Here is a 23,008-nt window from a genome sequence, read left to right on the forward strand (position 1 = left end):
CATCCACTTAACGTCAGTTACCTCAGTATGCCCTCATGGAACATGGCCACTCAGAGCATTTCCGCCCTCGGTAATCATGGCGGCTACGTAAATTTTATCACGCCCTGTGGGCGGAGCGACTTCGGAGCACGCGCAGTAAAGTGGAAAAAGCCACAGAAACAATACGCATGTGCCGCTTACTTCCTTAGTCTGGGGTGATTGTCAGCTGTTGGGTGCAGGTGGTGGTGCACATAGCCGCAGGAGGGGCAGGTACGGCCGATGGAGGAGGGTTAGGTCTCTGACGTCCTCCCATGGCTGTGTTGTTGATATATACACATGAGCAAGAGTCAATCCTGTTGTCATTTAAAGGGTCCCTCCAACCAGAACCTAAAGCGTACCTAAACTCAAACATTTTACTTTACATGAAAGGGTAGACAAACCTTTTATTTAAAGTAAAAATTTTGTTTGTAGTGTTTTTTTTTTAAAAAAAGGGCGCCGCACTGCCCCCTTAATTCTCAGTAAGGAATGAATGGTAGCGCAGAGCCACGAGCCTCCCGGGATGCGTGACGTAGGCATCCCGGGAGGCTCGTGGCTGCTTTTCTTTTTTTCCCTATTGATGAAAGGGCTCCTGTGCATGCTGCAAGTGTTAGCTTTGCTGTTATTGTGACCTAGGAGCTTTGGCCATGGTCCTCTGCTCAGTTCAAGCCAATGCCATGGCCGTTCCCTTCTAAAGACTTACCTTGTAATATTGTGATATTAGATTTCATGTATTGCATTGTATAATAACACGTACCGGTATATAACGCTGTCTGTCTGCAGAGACCTCCCATCCCAACCTCCATCGAGCGCTGCGCCTCACCATGGACAAGAAGAGGCATCACATCACCAAGAGGATCCTAGACCTCACCCTGGAGATCATCCACCTGCTGACCGGAGAGGTGAGGGGGATTCTGGGAGGTCACATGACATCACCCTTGTTTCAATCAGCGTGGGGTAGAGGGGCAATTCTAGGGAAGCAAGGCCCTGCCTCTACCAAGATGACTGCCTTGAAAGGACATAGAACAAGCCATGGTAGGGAGACCATAGGCTTCTGCTTTCTGTATCTGGGCGCAGCTTCCACAGTTCAGATCGTTCTATTGTGTTCCAATTTTTATTAGGATTATGTTCCACTGAAGAAGTCCGGTGACCATGTGACACCCAGCAACCGCCGGGTAGCGTCCAGACAGTGGAGTAAGAGCCAGAGCTTCATCATTGAGCCTCCACTTCCTTCCCTGATACCTGAGAACTTCAACGCCAAAAAGATCCTTCAACTGACCAGCAAGATCATTGAGCTGCTGACGAAAGAGGTGAGCGGTAATCTCTGGGAGATTATTATGGCATGTGTCTGGATGGTGACTGTATCATTGTGTGTGTCAGGTTCCTATAATAATATCATTGTCTACATGCAGGAACTGGACTATTTGGAAGAAGACACCAATTTCTACAAAGACAAATTTATCTCCATAAGAGGACAATACATGATGGAGGACCACCAGACCCTCACATCACCGGGTAAGAGGACACTTTATTGTAAAGGAGAGAGCAGTACGGAGGATAGATCCCCCATCATCTGATAAACACATAGAGACAATGTATTCAGTCAGTGTGTGTGTTTCCTACAGATGGATCCAGGAACCCACCAGAGAGATGTCCCCGTCCTCTGTATTCCCGGGATTCCACACAAGAGGGCCAGAAGCTCTCTGAAAATTCCACTGAGATCCCTAGAGATGACTTAGACAATCAGAAGGTAAGAGGAACATATAAAGGTAAAAGAAGAACTATTACTGAGCCTGGGCTCTAAAGACACCTCTCTCTATGTATCTTGTGTCCGAGGGCTACTGTCCATCACACCTTGTTGGACTTCCCATTCCAGGTTATGGGACATTATTATGGAGTTTCCTACAGGTTGTAGCCAACCTTCACTTTTCTAGGCTTTCTGAAAGATTTTGGAGGCTCTCTTTCTGTCCAGTTAGCCAGAAGAGCATTTGTGAGGTCATGTATGGATGTTGGAGGTGAAGACCTGGCTTGGCATCATCATTCTAATTCATCCTAAAGGCCTAGGACCTGGTTTACTGCGAGTTAAGGTTACATGGCTATGTACATGATTTTTTGTGGTCAGCGAAGCACCTAAACTCAATGATTTAGAGCAAGACCTAATGTTTTTGAACATATTGTCTATCCTGGTCTTGTCATGTGTACCCAATGAATAAGAACTGTCCATTGGTACTTCCGAATTTTGTTTAGTAGAGGCTTGCTCAGAAATGTGGTTTTGTTAATGTTGGTTGTAGGCCGAAGACGTCGAGGCTGTTATCATAACCCAAATTCATACTGGTCAGGAGCTGTATGTGAGGGGCGATGATCCGTGTAAAGAGGAGGAAAGCCCAACGGAGATCATCACAGGTGAGTAATAAACAATAAATCCAGAAAAGGGTCCCAGGTTCTCCTTCCTCATGTCCACCATGAACCCCACGTAGGTTTGCTATGATCTCAGTTTAAGGCTGATTTTATGTCCCACAGGTGCATACGAGAACTCCCCAGAGCATCATCCTGTGTTTTCGCATAGTTTAGATACCAATGAAAATGTTGCCAAAGATATTAGGGGACATCCTGCTCATGGGCACTTTTGTAGTAAATCGGACTCGTTTCCTGTCTCGGAACACAATAGTTACTTCTCAAGCTCTCCAGACCTCATGGCGCCTGGCATTAGCCGAGGGGGTGACCAGGTCTTCCTTTGAACTGACTGTAGTGAATCTTTCCTGTGCAAGTCTCACCTTGTCTCACACCAGAAATTCCACCTGGGGAAGAAGCAATATGTCTGCCCTGAGTGCGGGAAATGCTTTGCCTACAACTCACACCTGGTCCGGCACCGGATCACGCACACAGGAGAGAAGCCTTACTCCTGTGAGGACTGTGGCAAGTGCTTCACGCAGAAATCCTACCTCACGCTGCATGAGCGCTGCCACACGGGCGAAAAACCCTTTTCCTGCTCGGAGTGTGGGAAGTGCTTTGCACGCAATGCCAGCCTCTGCATGCACCAGCGCATCCACACTGGTGAAAAACCATTTTCCTGCTCGGACTGCGGCAAAACTTTTTCCCAGAAGTCTTATTTACTGTTGCACAAGACTTACCATAGCGGGAACAAACCGTATTCATGTCTCCAGTGTGGCAAGTGCTTCACCACAAACTCCTACTTGGTCAAACACCAGAAGACTCATATGGGGGACAAGCCCCGCCTATAGCATCATGGTGCACCATTGGAAAACAGTGTGCCAAAAGTGTTTGTGATTGAACAGTAGAATGTTGTATCATACTAATACCATTATCTCTTGGGGACTTAAGTAAAATCTCGATTAATTCCCCCACCCTTGAGGAGATAATACCGTATGTCAATAAATCAGTCAGTTGAGCTTCATGACCCTGGCGCCAACTCCACAAAAGTTGCATGGTCATAAACATTCTAATGTCTCCGCCTCTGAGGAGCTTACAGTGTCATGTTGCTAGTTGGTGTGTAATAGTTGTGAGATGTTGGTGCCGGAAATCCATGTTCACTCACCTACAACCACCGTCCATTGTCTTTTTTATCATTAAAGTTTTAGGGTCTTCTCCCCACCACTGCCTGCTGTAATGTTCTCTTGCCACAGTCCCATGCCAAGGAAGCTGACAATATATTGTTCTTACTGGGGACACACCAGCTGTAAAATCTTGGAACTAGAGTAGTTTACTTACTACTGCTATGTGCTTATACTTGATGGTAGGTAAGCCTGGTGCCCCATTCAATAGGCATTCACATAATTCCCCACCCCTGCGGAGCTTAAACTGTAAGGTCCCTTGTTTGGGTATTCTAGCAGTGAGATAACACCACATTACTCAGACCTGTTCACCAAGACTGCAGTCATAAGCATGTATATAAGCCCCCATACCTAAGGAGATTACACTGTAATGTTCCTATCTAGGATACCCAAGAGTTCAGAACTTTGCTCGAGAATTGTTAGGTCTGTCATAAAGAGAGTATATAAGTATCATTGGTTTCTTTACACTATCACAATGCAGCACATACCTGCTCCAGAAGACTTCAAAAATAAGGCAATGGGACCAGGTCAATGCCAATGCAAACATTCTGCAACTGTTAGGAACTTACAGGTTTAGGTATTTCTAATTTAGCCACATTCCAGTAGTCAGGTAACAAATTACAGCGAGTAATAACATTTTTCCTGACCTCCAGCTAGCTTGCCTAATGGTTTCTGGGCTAAAAATAAATAAAACTAGTCCCACCCCCGAGGATCTTACATCAAAATATAGGTCTTTAGCTCCTTTGAATTTGCCATTATATAATGTTTTGCACCAGAGGATATTTAACAATAACAATTCCTGGCTGAGGAACCAATCTGGATAGTGAGACTTTCCCAATTGCATCCTGATAGATAAAGAGAACTATTTGAAAAATTGATCCTCAAATCCTGAAAAAAGTGGATCAGAAAAACTCCAAAATGATATTAATAAACACATTTATGAATTGTAAATATTTTTTAGTTAGCTTTAGGTCATATTTACTGTGTTCCTGAAGTTTAAGTCCTAAACCTAAGATATGTTATCTGGGGGCCCAAAGATCTCTCGTCTGAAATGGCTCGACCATGACAGGTTAAAGAAGGTTCCTTAAAGTTGGTTGTAATATCTGTAGAGGTCTCTCCCATTATTCTAGTGCCTTTATGTCAGTTCTCTAGTTTACCTAACACAGCCTAACCTTCTGGTACAAAATAGTTTATTGAAACGCATAAACAAATACAATTAACAAGGAGCAGATTACAAAATCACATGTATGCATTCTGAGAAAGTCAGAATTGGTTATTTGACAAAGAAGATTAGAATATAATAATCAGCTGTTCAAAGTTACATATTAGTATACAAAAGTTATCATACCCCATGTGTACAATTGCTCCGTGAAACAAAAAACCAAATAAAAATAATAAAACTCAAATGAAATACTCATGGTTAGAGAAACATCCACGCAAAGTATAATTCTCTCAGCTTCTAATTTTTACAAAAAAGAGAAACAAGGGAAAAAAGGAAAAGTGAAGAAAAAGAGAAAAGAAAAGGACGAAGGGAAGGGGTAAGTATGTTCTAATATAAAACATTTACAGAAACAAATCAAATATGAAGGAGGGAAAGCGTCCTTGGGGATGGTAGTAGTAGTAGTCCAGCCAGGGCTGACAGATATCCAAAAATTGATCATGTATCAATAATAATGGCCGTGATCTTTTCATTAACCATTGTCCCCTGCATTCGATTTTTAATTTCCCAAAAATTCAATTTAGTTTTCCAGGCATGTGCAATAGTCTGCTTGGTAGCCATAAAAATGTGAGAGATAAGAATTGAAGCTTTCCTATCAACGTCTTGCAATGGAACATGGAATAAGGCTTGTCACGGGTCTTTGATTAAATTAGAACCTAGAACAGTACAAATCATATGGTACACTCTTATCCATAGTCTGGAAACTTTGGGGTGGAACCACCGAATATGACCCATAGTACCCTTTGCATTACATCCCCTAAAACAATTTGGAGATCTGTTAGGTAAGGCATGGGCTACCCTTGCTGGGGTTAGATACCATCTCATGAGGCCCTTATAAGAATTTTGCAATGCAAGTACGATTCTAGAAGATTTGGATATGGCTAGCCATAAACCAGAAGTATCTTCTGAGAATTTATTGGAAAGTTCCTTATCCCATGTTGACAGGTAAGATAACGGTTTGTTAAACCATGTTTGAACAATAGATGTATATATTATAAGAGATAGCACCTACTGTGGCCGGTGTAAGCCTGCATGTACGTTCAAAATTCCTAATGGAAATTGCAAGTTACCAAGCAAACTACTGAGAAAATGCCATATTTGCAAATATCGAAAAAGCCCCAAATATCTTCATTAGGGGGCGGTGACCACTAATTAATTTGGCTTTGTTTTTAGTGGCATCCCAAATTTGCAACATGTGCTGTAAAAATGGGCTAAGGGATCTGGGTCTAACTGTCCGGGGACTCCAGAAAAGATTGATTAATGAGTTAGCAGGGATAATGGAGGATTCAGTTAATGCCCATAATGGGCAATCTCTGATGTGGATAGAAATAAGAGGTGCTATTTGGGAGTCTTTGTAGTAGGAGTACAGGTGAGGTACTTCCAGGACCTCCATTTAACTTAGCACGAAAAAGTATATGTATAGCAATGCGAGGGAGGCCAGCTTTCCATATAAAGCACAACACCTTTTTTTGAAGAGTCTGACAGATTACAAAAGGGGATAGATATAGGAAGAAGTAGCAAAAATATAGGATTTTAGGCAGAAAAGTCATCTTAACAGCATTGATACGACCAAACCATGAGAGATAGGGTTCATCCCAAGATCTCAAGAGTACACACAATGACCTTAATAAAGGTATATAGTCAGCCCCAAAAAGTCCATTATTGTCGGCAACAATCCATACCCCTAAATATGGAAATTCCTTAATCTAGGTATAAGGAAAATTGGCCTGAATAGTAACTAATTCTGTTGGTTGTAGGGAAACGTTCAATGCTAAAGATTTTGATGGGTTTACCTTAGGCCTCGGCAACTGTTCAAACTCTGTTAGTACCTTTATCAGAGACGGTAAAGTCACATGAGGTGATCTTATATATAGCAAAATGTCATCTGCGAATAATTAAATTGTATGTGTATATTGAGGAGTGTGAAATACACAGATTTCATCACTTTGTCTGATAAAAGAGGTTCTAATGCCAACACAAAAATCAAGGGGGATAGGGGACACCCCTGCCTAGTACCCCAAGCAATATTAAAAGATTTGGAAGTATATCCACAATAGTGCACAGTGGCCGTTGGACTAGAGTATATAGCGTTGTTCTATGCTCCAAACCCTGTACCTATATTCCATCTTTGCAAAGCCGAATTCAAATATGTCCAGGATATCGAATCAAAGGCCTTGTTCATATCAAGAGATAGGAGCATAAGTTAGTTGAGAACTGAATTCCTCAATTTCCTCCTTTATCGGGTTAGAGGTCTGAACATGATTCCTAGTACGTAAAGTGAATGCTGATCTATGCTTGGGAATTTGTCTCAAATTATTGGCCAACATGGTACCAATCTTATTATTGTTAGCGTAAAATTCTTGTTGCGTCCACCGAATGGTACGCTCTACAGTATCTGCTAAACATACCGTGTTTCCCCGATTTTACGACATCCCCATTACACCCCCGATTTTTGAAAAAATAATTAAAATAAGACACTCACCCATGAATAAGACATCCCCCGATATCCGATCCTGTGTGTGTCTCCTTGATGCTGGCTGCAGCACGTGTCTGCTCCTGGCTGCAGTGCAGAGTGAAACTGAAAGTAACAAGCCGGCATTCTGCACCAGGAAGCAAGCTGCTGATCCCTGCCCTAACAGAGATCCCTACACTTAATTACCGGTAAGTGAACAGAAGGGGACAATCAATGGCATAGAGTGATCAGAAGGGGACAGTCATTGCATAGAGTGATCAGAAGGGGACAGTCATTGCATAGAGTGATCAGAAGGGGACAGTCATTGCATAGAGTGATCAGAAGGGGACAATCAATGGCATAGCGTGATCAGAAGGGGAATATGAACGGCACATGAGTGATCAGAAGGGGACAATCAATGGAACATGAGTGATCAGAAGGGGACAATCAATGGCACATGAGTGATCATGAGTGACTTTCAACAATAAATGTGTACTGTAGTCGTCTTCATGGAAAAATAAGACATCCCCTGAAAATAAGACCTAGGGTATATTTTGGCATTTCAAAAAATATAAGACAGTGCCTTATAATCGGGGAAACAGGGTAGATTTAGGTCTGTTTTGGCTTGGGGGAAGAGTTTCCTATTACGTTCTGTGGGATGTCGCCTAAAACTTTGTGAGATCACCTCTAATTCCTCTAATTGTTAACTTAGCTAATTGTTTAGTACGCTCCCGTTTGCGTCTGGATGTATGATGGATAAGGACTCCTCGTACCACTGTTTTATAGGCGTCCCACAGAACCATGGGTGAAGAAACAGTGCCTGTGTTTATCCGAAAATACTCCGTAGTCTTAGCTATTAGGTAAGCCATAGCTGGAGAGTAGGACAATAGAGAATCATTCAAACACCAATTATTAAATGATTGTTTAGGGAAAAAGGAGTTGCAAGTCACAAGAACTGGATCATGGTCAGACCAAGCTACCATCAGAATACGTGAATCTAGCTATGTTAGCTTAAACAAATCAAAGTTAAGTCATCCATCAGCCGTCTTGCGGAAAGATTGTGATTGGAGATCTCCCTATGGAGTGATCCAAGGAAACTTCATGTAGAGATACAAGGATAAGTCCATCAGACATTTTCGTAATTCCGCTGCAGTGGGCACAGAATAGGGTTGATTGTGGTAAGTATAAAGCAATTTAAATGGAAAGCCCCATCTGTACCGCACATTATTATCCTGAAGGATCTTGAGGTAGGGTTTCAAAACTCTGCGCTTTTGTATAGTGGACTGTGGGGGGTCTGCAAAAATCTGGTAAGAAAAATCTTGAAAAACGAGAATCTTTGGCACGAGATGCTTACGGGATCATTTCCTTAGTATGGTGGTAGTGGAACTTTATAACAAGGTCCCGAGGAGGACCATCTATAGGTTTACGAGATAAGGCCCTATGGACCCTGTCTATTTCAAGACGATCAGGGGGCACATCAGGTAATAAATGGTTCAATAATGCGGAAACAAAACCTTGAAGATCTACAACACTTTCAGGAATACCTCTGATCCTCAAATTATCTGTTCTGGCTCCGTTCTCAGCATCTTCTAGCTGACCCTGCAGATTTTGCAATTCTATTTGTACAGTATCCAAATCCTTTTCATGCCCCTCCAAAACTGTGGTCACATTATCTAACCGATCTTCTAATATTGCAATGCGGGCCCCCAGCTCTGTATTTTCCTTCACTAAGGCAGTTCTCATAATCTCCTTTATTTTAGTAAGCCATCGCTCACCTGGTTCAGGGTCTGCAGGGGAGAGGTCTAAAGGGAAACTGCTGCAGACTGCTGTCAGATGGGGGTAGATCGTCCAAGGGGTCTCTAGCTCAGTCATCCGCGCCAGGAGTCTTGGGCGCCATCTTGGAGTGCAGGCCGTGGTACCTATGAGGTCCTTGGATCGCTTTTTTCGCCTAATTGCCCATCAGACCCATAACCACAAATGAGTCTGGGGCTATTCAGGAACGATGAGAGGTGAGTATCCCAGCTGTAGCTCACGGGATCCCTAGGGAAAGGTGGTCGGTGTGCCCGAGATGTGCGAAGCCAGATCACTGCGCCAAAAAAGTCCACTGCGCGCATGCGCCCCCCCACAGCTAAGCTTTCTAAATGGAGGTTTATGTCTCACATTTTCCTTCCTCTCCTAGTAACCCCTCTGCATTTCACACTCATCACAAAGAAGCCCCACTCAGCTCCATAAACACAGACCACCAGCAGTCAGTAATATGTCTGGGGTATTTCTTGTGTCATGTCACATTTAATGTTCCATCCAGGGTAATAAAACCTATTGAAAAGGTTTTTAGGTATGGTGCTTTATTGAGTGGGATGCTTGAAGCCATCTAGATGTCTGCACTAGTCCAGGCCTTTTCTGCTATGTTGTTGGTCGTCTGGGAACACCAACTCCTGAGTCAGGTTCATAAGTAGGTTGGGTATTCCCAGCCACACCCAATAGTTATTGCCTTTTTATGATCCACAGCCCTCCTGGATTCTAGATATTACTAGGAATGTCCTTCACTAGTGTTGCTCATGTTGGTTTTTACGTCCAGCCCTATCTTAGATCGAGAAGCTTATTTTTTTATTTTTCCTTCCATGGTTCCTTATTGCCCCTCTGCAAATAATAGATGCCCTGCTGGGTGACATGTCAGACTGGGGGAGGAGGCATTCCTACATGTCCATATGTGATGTCTTTATGAAGTCTAATGAATGAAAAGTACCAGACACAATCAGACGATAGAGAGAGAAGTTAGATGATGTTGAACGTCCTCCAGCTAGGAAATGGGGCCAGGAAATCTGACTTGCTGCAGCTTCTAATCAACACCGTGGGAAGCACACAATATGCAGTGAAAACTAAGTAAGCCATTTGAGTAGTGAGGCCTCTACAGATTTTGAAGACTAAGGAGAAGGTTTGGATATAATTCAGGTAAAACAGCTTTAGTCGTTTACCTCTATATATTGCCTGCAGTTATGGAAGTTTTATTTGATGTTCGATTCCATTTTTTAATGAATTCATTTATCTTTCCCAGATAGTCCCAGCTAAGGGGGCCCTCTACAAGATGGAGACTCCCTCACAGAACTCAGAATTCCCATTGACGCGATTACCTGCACTGCAGAACACTATGGAGTATGATGATGCATCCCCAAGTGGAGCCTGAAGATAGATGGGGAGCCCAACATGGGACAGAAGCCGGTGTATTTTTGTCTGGACTGCCATTACCTCAAAGAGAATAGTATGACCACGCACAATATGAAGACATACGTGTGTCCAGACTGGGGGTGGAAGGTCAATTAGATCTACTACCTGGAATGTGGATCTTGCCAAATTCCCAGAAGCCTTGTCATGGCACAATAACTTAACCAGCATTGGTTTACAGCAAACCTGTATGCATCATGTACGTTGGTAACGGAGGCTACCAATTAAAGTAATCAGTCAGTAAGAAGACATGGGAAGGGCAGAGCCAGACTGACCTCTAGAAAGCTCTTCTATGCATTGGAGTACATGCCGGAACCAGCTGAGCCTCGGTGTGCTTACCACAGGAACACTTTAAATAGTAGTTGTGACAATAAACATGAAAGCCATCAGACCAAAGATCCAAATGGAATAATTTTATTCACTGGTACCATAGCCAAACTAAAAATAAAACCCTATCGGTAGTGGGAGGGGCTGTGACCACCCTGCAGGGTGTGCAAAGCAGAATGCACACTGGGTTTTGGCGGTGGAGAGGATGACGGAGGGGTGGTGCCAGATACCCCATGCAAAGTGCTAAAAATGGTTATGGCTCAACACCAAACTGCCCTGAATACTTCAGTGGAGATTTTGTAACATGCAAAAATGAACTATGGCTGTCTATAATACAAATTTCATATTTGAATTATACGCATACGCATAATTGGATGATGCGGAGTGGGAGAAATATATTTAAATATATTATATTTATGCAAATAGGCAGTTGATATTGCTGGTGCTCACAGAGTGCAGACTTGCACCTCAACCAAAAGTTTACCTTCACAGATCCTGCATACACGGCCGTGGTGATGGTGATGAGGTTGAATACATGTATGTTTTGTCTCCATGTTGACCAGGATGAGAGGTTTGATAGGAAGTGGATGTGGACGAGACAAGGCTGTACGAGGAGGAAGTGGCGGGCATGTTACCATAGGATGTCCTGTTGTACCGGGCTGGAGTGGTGGGTTGAGATGGTATGAAAGCTCCAGAAATGGAATGGTCAGAGAATTGTGTTTCAACAAAAGATGGCGGTGAAGAGTTCTCGTAAACTGAGCCATCTACTAACTGGGAGACAATGTTTAAAACCCCAATCCGTAAGTCCAACTTCTTGTTCTCAGGCGTCCTTTTGAAGTATGGCAGCAGGCTGCGCAGGAACGTGACGTCATCGTCATTCAAGTTCTGAAAATGGTCAATCTCAGGCGGGCATTCGGCCAACTTCTGCCTCTGTTCTTCGTGAAACCTCTTCTGCTTGTCCTGCATGCTGACCATCATGTCCATGATTTTTGACTCAAAATCGTCCTGTGGTTTCATGGTGATCTTGTGCTTCTTCGAGGCTTTGGAGTTCTTTGGAGTTGAAGTTGATGGCTCAACTGACTGTTGGAAGGTGGGGGTTATGGAAGGTGGCTGGATTAGGGGGATCTGGACAACCGGAGGTGACGTTAGCTCCTCAGTTTCATTCATCTCCGGCATCTCCAGAGTGTCATCCTCAGCGACAGATGTTCTTTGTATGTCGGAAAAGTCATCGTCATCCTCTGTGTTGTTAGGGTTCTTGTTTTTTCTGTTAAAGAGAACACATATATACCTGTGTTTCAGTTAGAGGCATCCATCACCATTCATTGATTTCAGTTCCCATTAACCTCTAAAGGGTCAACTAAACATGTTGGCTTAATCATATATATATATATATATATATATATATACCGTATATATATATATATATATAAATTTCAACCCATTTAAAAAAGTATAATAAAATATATATATAAATCCTTGACAATAAATTATGTTTGTATACACATACCCTGATTGCTGGGATATATTTAAAATTCTGAACATTATTTTTTGATTACATGTAATAAAGATCATTTGATACAATTCATTTATATATACTTTAAATTTGGTTTCTTAACAGTATATACCAAAACACTTACAGGTTGATTAGGCTCTCCCAAATATACCTGGGGATGTGTGTCTATATGATTGTAGCTCCCCTTCTCTGAATCACCTCCTTCCAGACTCAAGTGGCCGTGGATGTTTGTAGTGGTATGCATTTGTTTTTGTACTTTTGGTAATGATATATTATGAATTTATAGGTATATGTATTATATTGAAATTTATATATTGTTATATAGAATATATATATATATATATATATATTATATACATAGCTGTATCCTGATGAAGCGGATTTACATCTGTGAAACGCGTCGAAACCTTTGAATAATTCCCCATTTTTATTGTACACCCCCCATACTATATTTGTATGTATATGCTGGATATCCTTACCTGCTTACATGGTGTGTTTCTTGGGATGATGATTGCACAGAGAATTGGGTAACTTGGAGGTTTGTTTTTGGAATTTCTAGTATTATTCAATTTTAAACCATTATTCAAATAAATTTGTTTTTATTATACTTCATGTGTTGGCTGCCTTAAAATTCCCTTTGGAACTCAGTTTCTTGTTATTTGAAAGATATTTGGGATGTGGCAGCAAATATTCTAAATAAGGGATTGGCAATAATCATGTACGTTTCCCGTATAGTCCAAAATCATCCAAGCATGAGACCCACCCATCCATGGAGATGGCCAAACTGAACAGATGGATTTCTGCTATGCTTCAAAGTACACATTCCACCCCAGCCATTAAGGGTCCATTGGCTTGAGCTGAAGCCCAAAAATGGGAAAGAAAATCCTAATATGAACCGTCACCAGTGACAATTACTTAATATCTCTACAAGCAAAGGAAAATATTTGCCTGTTCTATCCAGTTCCATGGGATGGGTGATGATGTTTATGGCCATCGTTAGTCAACAGAAGATACCCCAGATATATCTCTAAGGAAAAGTCTATTGGTTTGGTTCTTCCTGTTCTTTGCCATATGTACCATAAAGCTCCTTAAGGCCAATCTTTTTTTAAGCTTGTTTCTATCCCAACCTATTAAATGGCTCTATACCTTTAATATTGCATTATTTATGGAATTTGTGGGAGGAGCTTGACAACTTTTTTTTAGCACTCATGCACGGGGATAGGATATGAAATCCAGCAAAAGATCCCACCACCAGAGTTTCCAAGGCCAAACTAACTGAAGATGTGCCTCAGTGGCCAGGACTCACTGAAAATCTGACTACTTTTTGGGGACTAACTCCTTTAAAAAGAATCTGTCAAGCCAGAAACAACGGAAATTCCCATATTTCTTACCTGATTAAGCCTCCTGTTTTGAATTCCGACTCACGAAAGGTTGAGGCCTACCAATGGGTCAATGACCAGTTGATGACTTTCATTAATGAGCTTTGAGTGCACCAGCCACCCAAAATCCTACAGACCCCAACCATACCTGCAGTGTAGTAGCTAATTATAGACAGGTGACAGCTACATGGTGTAGTGATCTTGTAGATGTCTGTGGACTCAGACCACCTCAAAGTACTTACTCCCGCATCTCCATGCTCCTCTTTAGGAAGCTGAGGTCTTTAAAGAAGACTTATGGCTTCTTCTTCTGGTTCCCCGAAATCCTCTTCCCTTGGCTCTCGTTCAGGTCCCTCCGATATCGATCTCTCGCTGAGCGCCACCGAGTATGAACATCTTTTGCTGCAAAATGAAACTATGTTTAGGCCTCTTTAAAATAAGAGCTCCTTAAATGGGCCCTCATGTGTCCTGGATAGATGGGGCAGGGTGATTTTTAAGAGGACTGTGCCAAATGCTCACCTCGCTGTTTTTTCTGCCGCTCGCTAAGGATGGGCCAGTCAGGGGTCAGAAGTGCACACACCTCATCCCAAACTTTCTTTTTCCTGTACCGGTCGGAATAGCGTGGGCACTCAGTGTCCCATAACTCTGGTCGCTCATGGACCATGCTGATTAACTGCTCCAGGCTGATGTCCCAGCGTGAGCTTTTTCCAAAGTTCGACTTCCCTGTTGGGAAAACAAAATAGCAAGAAATTGGTTGGCACCTGAAAATAAAATGATGTCCTATAATGAAGAACCTGTGAGATCAAGGGTCAACGTGACCAAAATGGGTCTGAAACACCTAACTGGTTCTTGTGGGCCCTATTAAATGAGTGTCTAAGCTTCTCCCATTTTTTCACTTTTTTTGCAGTCCTAAAATGCTGTAAGCTGAGATATTTTCATATTCTCCAATGGCCAACTAGATGTTTAGAGGGCCATCTAGATGTTTTTTAATGGATGTGCCAACCCGAAGTATGGTGTTCATCTAAAAACTGTATCGCCATACAGTTGGTAAAATATGCCCCTAATATCCTATCAGAACAAGGTATTAATGCATTTCTGATTCAGCTCTGCCTCCCTGATTTACAATACCTAAACTAAAAGATCAAACTTTGACAGTTCCTCTTTCCCTTTATATTACTGTTTAAATACCATTTACTACTTACTATGCAGCATGTGCGTGGAGATTCCCTCGTCTGAAACCTGCAACGCCATCTGGTCCCCCCCGAAATGAGCCTTTGCTTGGTTTCCCATGGTGTCTCCATGGTCTGTAAATACAGATAAGTGTGAGGCCTCCTGAGATGTTTGAGAGACCCCATCAAGTATGTGTGGGGGAGTGTGACGGGTCACGTCTCCTGGCTGGTGAGGCTAAAGTATGGTGAGGGGTGGGTGAACCTTGTGTAAGATTATCACCCACCTGTGCTGATCTCGGTTGGAATTTCCTCCTCCTTAACTTGCACGTAGATCTCGTCCTCCTCCAGTTTGACCACCGGCTGAAATTCATCCTGTACATGTCAAGTCAGAGCTTTAATCAGCTCCTTCAGTCAGATATTCACTCAGGTATATATAACAACCTATAATAGTTTCCATTCAGCCTCTCTATGCTCCTATCCTCGACTCCCTGTGCTTGTCAACCCTAAAGATCAAAATGGTCTTTCTAGGTTCCTGCTGTCAATGTGTGGCATGAAGGCCAAACGTGGCTATTTGGTGTTATATTGAGACTTATGGACTTCACGTGGTCCACAGATTTGGGAACAGTTTGGGGTTGTAACAACAGAAATATCTAGAAGCTTAATGTAAAATCTCTCTAGCTGCCTACAGAACAACTCCAAGCATGGTGGGGCACTGGACCTCAAACATAACTGACTCCAAGCTTGCTTAAATGCTGGAAACCAAGATTGATGGAGTGTTGGTCCTCAAACACGGTGGATCCCATGGTGCCAAAATGCTTTACTGGACTCGCTGGACCTTAAGAATATCGGACCTCGAGCTTGCTGAACGAAGTCTGGACCTTAGGAATGTTGGACCCCAAGCTTGTTGAAATACTGGACACCAAGTTTGGTGCAGTGTTGGACCTCAAGTATAGTGGACTTTAAGCTTGGTGAAATGATGAAGACCAAGTTTGGTGGGGAACTAGACCTTAAGTATGTTAAACCTCAAGCTTGCTGAAATAGTGGAGACTATGTTTGGTGGGGTGTTGGACCCAAAGCCTGGTGGACTACAAGCTTGCCACTATGCTGGACACCAAGTTTGGTAAAGCACATGACCCTAACCATATTAGACCCCAGGTATGGTGGTTCTAAATGCATACAAAAACTGTGGCACCCTACTAATATCCGGTGGAATTCCCCCTAGGTCCCTGCCAGGGTTAGCTTATGGTGAACACCAAGCCATAGGGATCAGTCCATGACAGAAAAGGCCTACATAGAGGAAACAACTAATATTTGGGGTTCTCCCTTCATCATGACTGCAATGAGCAGGAGGTGAACCAATGGTAATCCTAAACTCCTGCCAAAAACTCCTTCAGTTCGATTCTCAGGACCGATACCTACAGTTTGTATTAGGGGCTACACACGGATGATGGATACCATCAATCAGCTGGTGGATTAAGACTAAAGTAACAAATAGTTTGGGTTGATTTGGCCTCCTCTATACCTGTCAGTGACCCAGCCCAGTTTTTAAAGGTTTGAAAAGGGTTATTGCACCCACCTGCAGGTCCAGCGAGGAAATGCTGTGCTCCTCTTGCTGGCCCTGATCTTCCATCTTGGATCAAGACAGCTGATGGGACGCCGGGCTGAAGTAAAAGAAGACAGAAACGTTACAAAGTCAAGCAGGGCCAAATAAGATATTGAGGTGCTCCATCTACCAGAATAATAAGGGTGGGTGTAGAGAACCCCCGGGTAGTGGGCTCACTGCAGAGCTGGAAGTTAGGTGTCAGACATTCAATTTTAAAAGATTGGTAAGAGTTCCAAGGCAGGATTTTATCTGGGGACTCCACGGGCCGGTGTGATCACATCCAATACTGCCTAGGCAAAGGTCACATGATCTCCATCAGGAGCATTGCCGCTATTTAAAGTGCCACCTGTGTGAGCAAATACAACAGATAACACCCAATGCAACATCCTTATCCTCTCCACTGCCTAAAAAATCAAAAAACATGCTGCCAGTGAAGTCTGATCATGAAAAAAGAAAGCAGATGACACATGTCAAAACCAGATCAGCATTATGACAGCTTCCCTTTGTCAGCAGGGTCCCTCGATAAATCTCAATGGGTGTAAGTGCTCTTTACTGTGTATGCAATGACAGGTTCACTTTATTGTCACATATACACATTGTATAGTGATGTGTATGGCGGGGACATATTGCATAGTAATATCTATGGAGAGGTAACACTGTAAAGTGATGTGTATTGAGGAGACAGGATGTATATTAATGTGTATAAAGGGGACTTATTCTATAGTGATGTCTATGGAAAGGAAACGTTGTATAGTGATGTCTATGGAGGGGACATGATGTATAGTGATGTGTATGGAGAGGAAACGTTGTGTAGTGATGTGTATGGAGAGGACACGCAATGAGCTGATGTGGGAGGAGCAATGAGTTGATGGGTGATGACCCATAAGTTGAGGAGTGGTGAGGGCCATGAAAGGTAGAGGAAATCCTCCTAAAGATTGGGCATAGGTGAGGTATGATTTCGAGTAACCATATTGTTTTTATTTTTCCCAGGAGGTGAACAGAGGACCAGCAAAAGCTCAGAGGAACATCTCACTTCCTCTTCAGAATATGATGACCTTGTGGATGGTTCTTCAGGAGAAGACCCCTTAGCCAACAGTCTCCATCAAGGATGTCATAGTGTGGAACGATCCCCCGATGCCTCTAACCCTGAGGAATCTTATCTGGACGGATTGTATAATCTTTCCCCAGATGTCCATCCTGGACTTTCCAGAGCTAACAGATCTCCTAATACCTCAGGATACGGCCTGGTGCTTGTGGACACCGCAGACACGGACACACATGGGGTTGTGGAGCCTTTCTTCTGTTCGGCATGCATGAAATGGTTCTTACTGAAACTCCCACCTGGCCGACATAAGACAATTACGCCCAAAGTGCCATTTTTGTGTCCAGATTGTGGGAAATGCCTGACGCAGCATGAAGGTCTCCCTCAACCCAAGAGGACGGACATCGTCAAGCTGACGCACGTATGCTTCGAATGTGGAAAATGTTTTACAGTGGAGTCTAATCTCTTTAAGCATCGGCTCACTCATATCAAAGATCAGCCTTACCAGTGTGTGGAGAGTGGGGCGCGGTTACACAGCAGCACCGAGCACCAACATGTTCACTCCAACGATGGTTTTTTGGAATGCTCCGAATGCGGGGAACAACTTTCGGGGAAGACGTGTCTTCTGAGTCATGAGAGACTTCATGCTAGGGAGAAATCCTATTCATGTTCTGAAGCTGGGAAGAGTTTTACGGACAAAGTAATCCTCTATCGGCATCACGATACAGTTTTCCAGGACTACAAGCCGTTTTCATGTCCGGAGTGTGGAAAATTCTACTCCTCCAAGTCTGTTCTGAACCGACATCTAAAACTCCATTCTGACTATAAACCATTTCCGTGTTCAGTGTGCGGGAAATGCTTCGCCAATAAGTCTCTGCTCAACAGCCACCGAAGGGTCCACAGTAAGCCGTTCTCCTGTGCCGAGTGCGGGAAATGTTTCACATTTAAGTATCATCTGGCCAAACACGAACAGACACACGCTGGAGGGAGCCATCTTTCCACACAGAGGGAACGGAACTTTTTGTATTCTAATGAATTATTAGATGGCGGAACTTGTGCAGGGCAGACATTTAATTTTCAATGAGAATAAAGTCAGTTTTGTAAAATATTCTTGTTGTCTGAGTTGCTCGTTTAAGGTTTTTTCCACCTTTCCTATAATAGATAAATAGCATGTCCCATGTTTAAAATCGACTTGAATAGGTTGTTGTGAGTCCGATATAGGGGGCTCCCCCGAGGTCTAATAGTGGATGCATCTGTTAACTGCAGCCATTATTTACTCATGCTTGTCTCCCAGCTCCTGAGTATGCATTACAGTGACATGTAAATAGTTGGGAGTTAATGTTATACACACAGAAATATATATATTGAAGGTAAAATAATGTTACAGAGGATTTATATATCTGCTCTCACCAAGGGGCTGTTCTGTAATCTACAAGCCTCCTCTCATTACTTTTCTATTGGAGAGCTGTTTGCAGTGTGAGCCCTTACCCGAGACCGGCTTCCAGGGATAGACCGGTATCAGATGTATTCAATACATTTCTGTTGAGTTGTAAAAGTAGTTATGAAATCACCTGTCCCAATGACCGATCAGCGCTTCTGATCTCACATAAGGTCTCGGGCAAAGCCTCAGCCGGGTGAATCATTACGAAGAATAAACACACGAAGCCAAGGAAGTGGGGGTAGCATCAGCCCCTGAGCCATCACCTGAGGATACTTAGAATAAGTCCAGTTTGCCATACAGCGGACCCAGACTAGTTCTAAAAACACACCGGCCAATCAAAACAGAGTTGACAACTATACTGCCAGATGTCCAGAAAAGTGACTTTCCATCCTCCGCATCCCCATCAATAACAGCGTATGAGTGGGGTTACACACAAACCTGTGCAAGCTCCCCATGTAGCTCCAGCGGGGCGATTCAGTGTGAAGGAGTTGCCCTTCACTGTCTTGTCTGTATTTTAGCAACCTAATTCTATGTTAGGCTGCATTGTCTCTATGCCAAAATCATTGAATTCCCATCTACATGAGCACTCATTTTTCACAGGGCTGATAATTCTCCAAGTGAACCCATAGTTCTGCTAGCAGCATTGTGAAATAAATATTAAGCTGCAGTTCTCCCTATGAACACGAGGGCTCACTGCCACACCACATTAGTGAGGTATGCCCAATTGTGCTTCAATAGCGCATAGTAGCCACAGGATGGCAGCACCGCGCTACAGACTTCTCTGAGCTTGGAACGCAAACACGTGCAGCAGGTGGAACGCAAAGTAGGGAAGGACGCGTGTAAAACTTTATTAATAACTTTATTCATAAACAAAAACCACAATAAAAAACTGAAATAAAATATAACAAAGCTTTTCAAGCACTCATCAAAACAACAGTAATATGTCAGAGTCCTCTTAGTTAAGCGTGAAAAAGACCATTAAAGTTTATCGTGAAAAAAATGTGATAAGCGGTGAGGCTACTCTTGCCTGCATTCTTCTTTTTGGCCACAGGAAGGCAGCAGTCAGGGCAAGACAGAAGGCTTGGAACGCACAATCCGGAAATAAACTTTGAAACTTTATTAACAGCTTCCGGTTTGGACAATTAGAGCAAAGTTGCTGCAGGTGATGGCTGAGCAGAGCTGGTAATGACATTTACTTTCATTTCACGCAGTTTATTTTTCTTATGTATTATTATAGAGATGGTATTTTCTACTTTTCTGTACATAGTTTACTAACTGTCCCTTAAAGGCTCAGAATTAAATGTCCCTATCAAAGCCATTTTTGTGGGGAGCTAATGTAGCTACCAGTATTTTACTAATAATGTTGGAGCAATCCCTTCAAATTCACAGAGAAAATACAAACTCCATGCAGTCAGTGACCTGGCCAAGGACATTCAGACTTGGGACCCTTATTGCTGCAAAGTCATCATGCCGATCTGATCTGTGTACGTTTTTCATTTTGTAGATGGACTTGCCGAGGATGGAGGATCACAAGGGTCACCTGACGGAGAGGCTAATAAACCTCATCCTGGAGATCGTCTTCCTGCTGACCGGAGAGGTGAGGTGGATTTTGGGAGGTCACCCAGACCTGAGAGGAGAAGTCCTGATTTATGTCACTTGACGTGACTGTTTCCTAATACAGAGTCCCCCTCCTGTGAAGTCTGGTGACCACGTGGCCTTCATGGTTCCTGAACACTCCTGCGTGACAGCTGAGAAAAATGATAAGATTGTAGACCTTGTCCTGAAGATCATTGAGCTGCTGACAGGAGAGGAGGGCATGATGGATGACCAATCACCTATCACATCACCGGGTAAGAGGAGACATTATTGTAAAGGAGAGAGCAGTACGGAGGATAGATCCCCCATCATCTGATAAACACATAGAGACAATGTATTCAGTCAGTGTGTGTGTTTCCTACGTAGCCCCACCTGGAGGATGTCCAGTACATATAGAAGCATCTAGAAAATGTCCACTATGTGTAGAGCCACCTGAAGGATGTCTTCTGGATAGATTACCTCTGGGAATTCCTTGATGGAAACTGGAAATTTCACCTGGAGAATCATCTTCTGCTCTGCACCCCAGAAACGAAGAGACTCGTCTATCAGAGGTCTCCCCGTCCTCCGGTCCACCTGTTAGCAGCACACAAAAAGATTATTATTTTCAAAAGACTAAACAGACATTTACTGCAGCTCACACCAGTCCTTAGTTGTGATGGCCCAATTCCAAAATCTTTCAAGATAATGACATTTCCAGCAAGCACAGAAAATGTCTGTTGATCCTTACGGGAATACTGCGTTTATTTCACTTCTTGTGAGCTATAAAGATAGTTAGAAGAACCTTATGCAGTACTGCGTAAACCACTAATCCCATCTATTGACAATGTCATATGGATGGTCAAAGGGAGACATGTTTGAAATTCAGCCTCTGTGGCTCCCTCTGTAGACAGAGTTTGGTGAGCACTGTCAGGGAAGGGAAATGTTTTGTCCAGGAGATACCAATGGATGCCAAGAGAAACCCCGGCTGGATCCAATGGCACACTGACTATGTATGGTTCAATAGATTTAGTGTTTATTCCATACCTGTGTTGATCTCTGCAGAGATTTCCTTCTCCTCATCGCTCTCTCCTTCATCACTTTCTATTTCAATCACATCTTCAACCTGGAAATTAAAGTATTGGCTAATGGAACTAAGAGTATCATTGTATTTTTGGATAAGCTTATACACACACACATTATATTTCTATGATTTGGTGTTAGATCTTTCTACCTGATTAAAGTGAGGAATTTTGGAATCCCGGGAATACAGAGGACGGGGACATCTCTCTGGTGGGTTCCCATTACTGGATCCATCTGTAGGAAACACACACACTGACTGAATACATTGTCTCTATGTGTTTATCAGATGATGGGGGATCTATCCTCCGTACTGCTCTCTCCACACGTTGTATAGTGAAGTGAATACGGGAAACACGTTGAATATTTTGGTGTATAGGGGTAACACGTTGTATTTTGCCCTCTATGGGCTCCCATTGCTCTCCCCGCCCCCTTCTGCGCCCCTCTTACACGGCTAGCGCCGGGCTCTCAGCTCTGATTCCTGCAGCTGGGTTGTGTAGCAGATGTAGGTCCCGCCCCCTTTTCCCGGCCGCTGATTGGGTGCACGCGAACTCGCTTCTTTAGCCTGTCATAGGGTTCTTTACAATGTGTACGCAGACTCGGGCTCGCCAGAGGCCGAGCTCTTTGGCATCATTTTGTCTCCTGAGCGGACTCCAACAAAATGGCCGCACTCTCACAGCTCTGCCTATTTCTGTGGACTGATGGCTGTATATAATGGGGACAGGCAGGACTGACACTGCTCATTGTACACTGGGTGTCAGAGATATAAAATTTTCCCTAGTGTGTGTTTATGTCCCTCACAGTTGATCAGGAGTGATGCTATAATTATACTTAGTAAGGGGGTTTGCTGTTTTTATAGAGATCCATGCCACCTGAGGTCTTTTTCCAGGTAGGCCAGGGCTGTTCCTTTAATTCTGGAACCAAAGAGCATTTGTTTATCAACTTTCAGATTTAATTGTGAGGTGATCTTTATTTTATTGGTTGCGGTTTCATATTTCTTTGCTACATGTAGGTCCTCTAGCAGCCTGCTATAGATAAGACAATGAAATCAGCGTATTGATGAACGGTATCTGTGAAAAAATCTGAAGATTAAATTACCGGCAGTGTTTAAAACTGAGATTGGTGAGTAGAGACCAACACAGAGACAGAACAACAGTAAAGCACAGTCACTGCGCTGCTTTACTAAAAGTCATATATAAGACAGTCTATACATAGAAAGAATATAAAACACAAATAGGGACAGCAGTATGTAAAGAGAACCGGTCATGGCAAAGGCTGGGGTATGAATGATTCTGACAGCTGCTGATTCTCAGCTCCGACTCCCAGCTCCAGAATCGCCTTTAGATACAGAAAATGTTGATGTTGTATTGCTACTGTCCAGGTTCTTGCCTAAGCCGAGCCGTGA

The 23,008-nt window shown here is 43.1% G+C and overlaps 3 protein-coding genes across 4 annotated transcripts in view; 1 reads left to right on the forward strand and 2 right to left on the reverse strand.

The window, feature by feature from the left end:
* The window catches only part of LOC140338885 (uncharacterized), a 114,212-nt gene that overhangs the window by 22,022 nt on the left and 69,182 nt on the right, over positions 1-23,008 (reverse strand). The window contains exons 11-18 of the mRNA XM_072423204.1: positions 22,901-22,941; positions 17,700-17,809; positions 15,150-15,237; positions 14,899-15,000; positions 14,216-14,419; positions 8,803-9,045; positions 7,986-8,129; positions 1,258-1,339 (exon numbers count right to left, since the gene is read on the reverse strand). Coding sequence (XP_072279305.1) covers positions 1,258-1,339; positions 7,986-8,129; positions 8,803-9,045; positions 14,216-14,419; positions 14,899-15,000; positions 15,150-15,237; positions 17,700-17,809; positions 22,901-22,941 — 1,014 coding nt within the window. The remainder of the gene's footprint in view (positions 1-1,257; positions 1,340-7,985; positions 8,130-8,802; positions 9,046-14,215; positions 14,420-14,898; positions 15,001-15,149; positions 15,238-17,699; positions 17,810-22,900; positions 22,942-23,008) is intronic.
* LOC140339116 (uncharacterized) lies at positions 156-5,367 on the forward strand. Its single transcript, XM_072423685.1, has 7 exons — positions 156-249; positions 799-917; positions 1,137-1,325; positions 1,428-1,530; positions 1,641-1,765; positions 2,307-2,418; positions 2,536-5,367. The coding sequence occupies exons 2-7, from the start codon at positions 840-842 to the stop codon at positions 2,751-2,753; spliced, it is 825 nt and encodes a 274-aa protein (XP_072279786.1). The 5' UTR covers positions 156-249; positions 799-839; the 3' UTR covers positions 2,754-5,367.
* On the reverse strand, positions 10,875-14,094 carry LOC140339117 (uncharacterized). Of its 2 annotated transcripts, none has more exons than XM_072423687.1 (2): positions 13,942-14,094; positions 10,875-12,071 (listed from the first exon to the last, which is right to left on the reverse strand). In XM_072423687.1, the coding sequence occupies exons 1-2, from the start codon at positions 13,953-13,955 to the stop codon at positions 11,294-11,296; spliced, it is 792 nt and encodes a 263-aa protein (XP_072279788.1). In that variant the 5' UTR covers positions 13,956-14,094; the 3' UTR covers positions 10,875-11,293. The 2 variants fall into 2 exon arrangements, with proteins under 2 accessions (XP_072279788.1, XP_072279787.1); XM_072423686.1 differs by having other exon boundaries at positions 10,875-12,095.

The sequence above is a fragment of the Pyxicephalus adspersus genome, chromosome 10 (genome assembly GCF_032062135.1).
Source record: "Pyxicephalus adspersus chromosome 10, UCB_Pads_2.0, whole genome shotgun sequence".
NCBI classification, from domain to species: domain Eukaryota; kingdom Metazoa; phylum Chordata; class Amphibia; order Anura; family Pyxicephalidae; genus Pyxicephalus; species Pyxicephalus adspersus.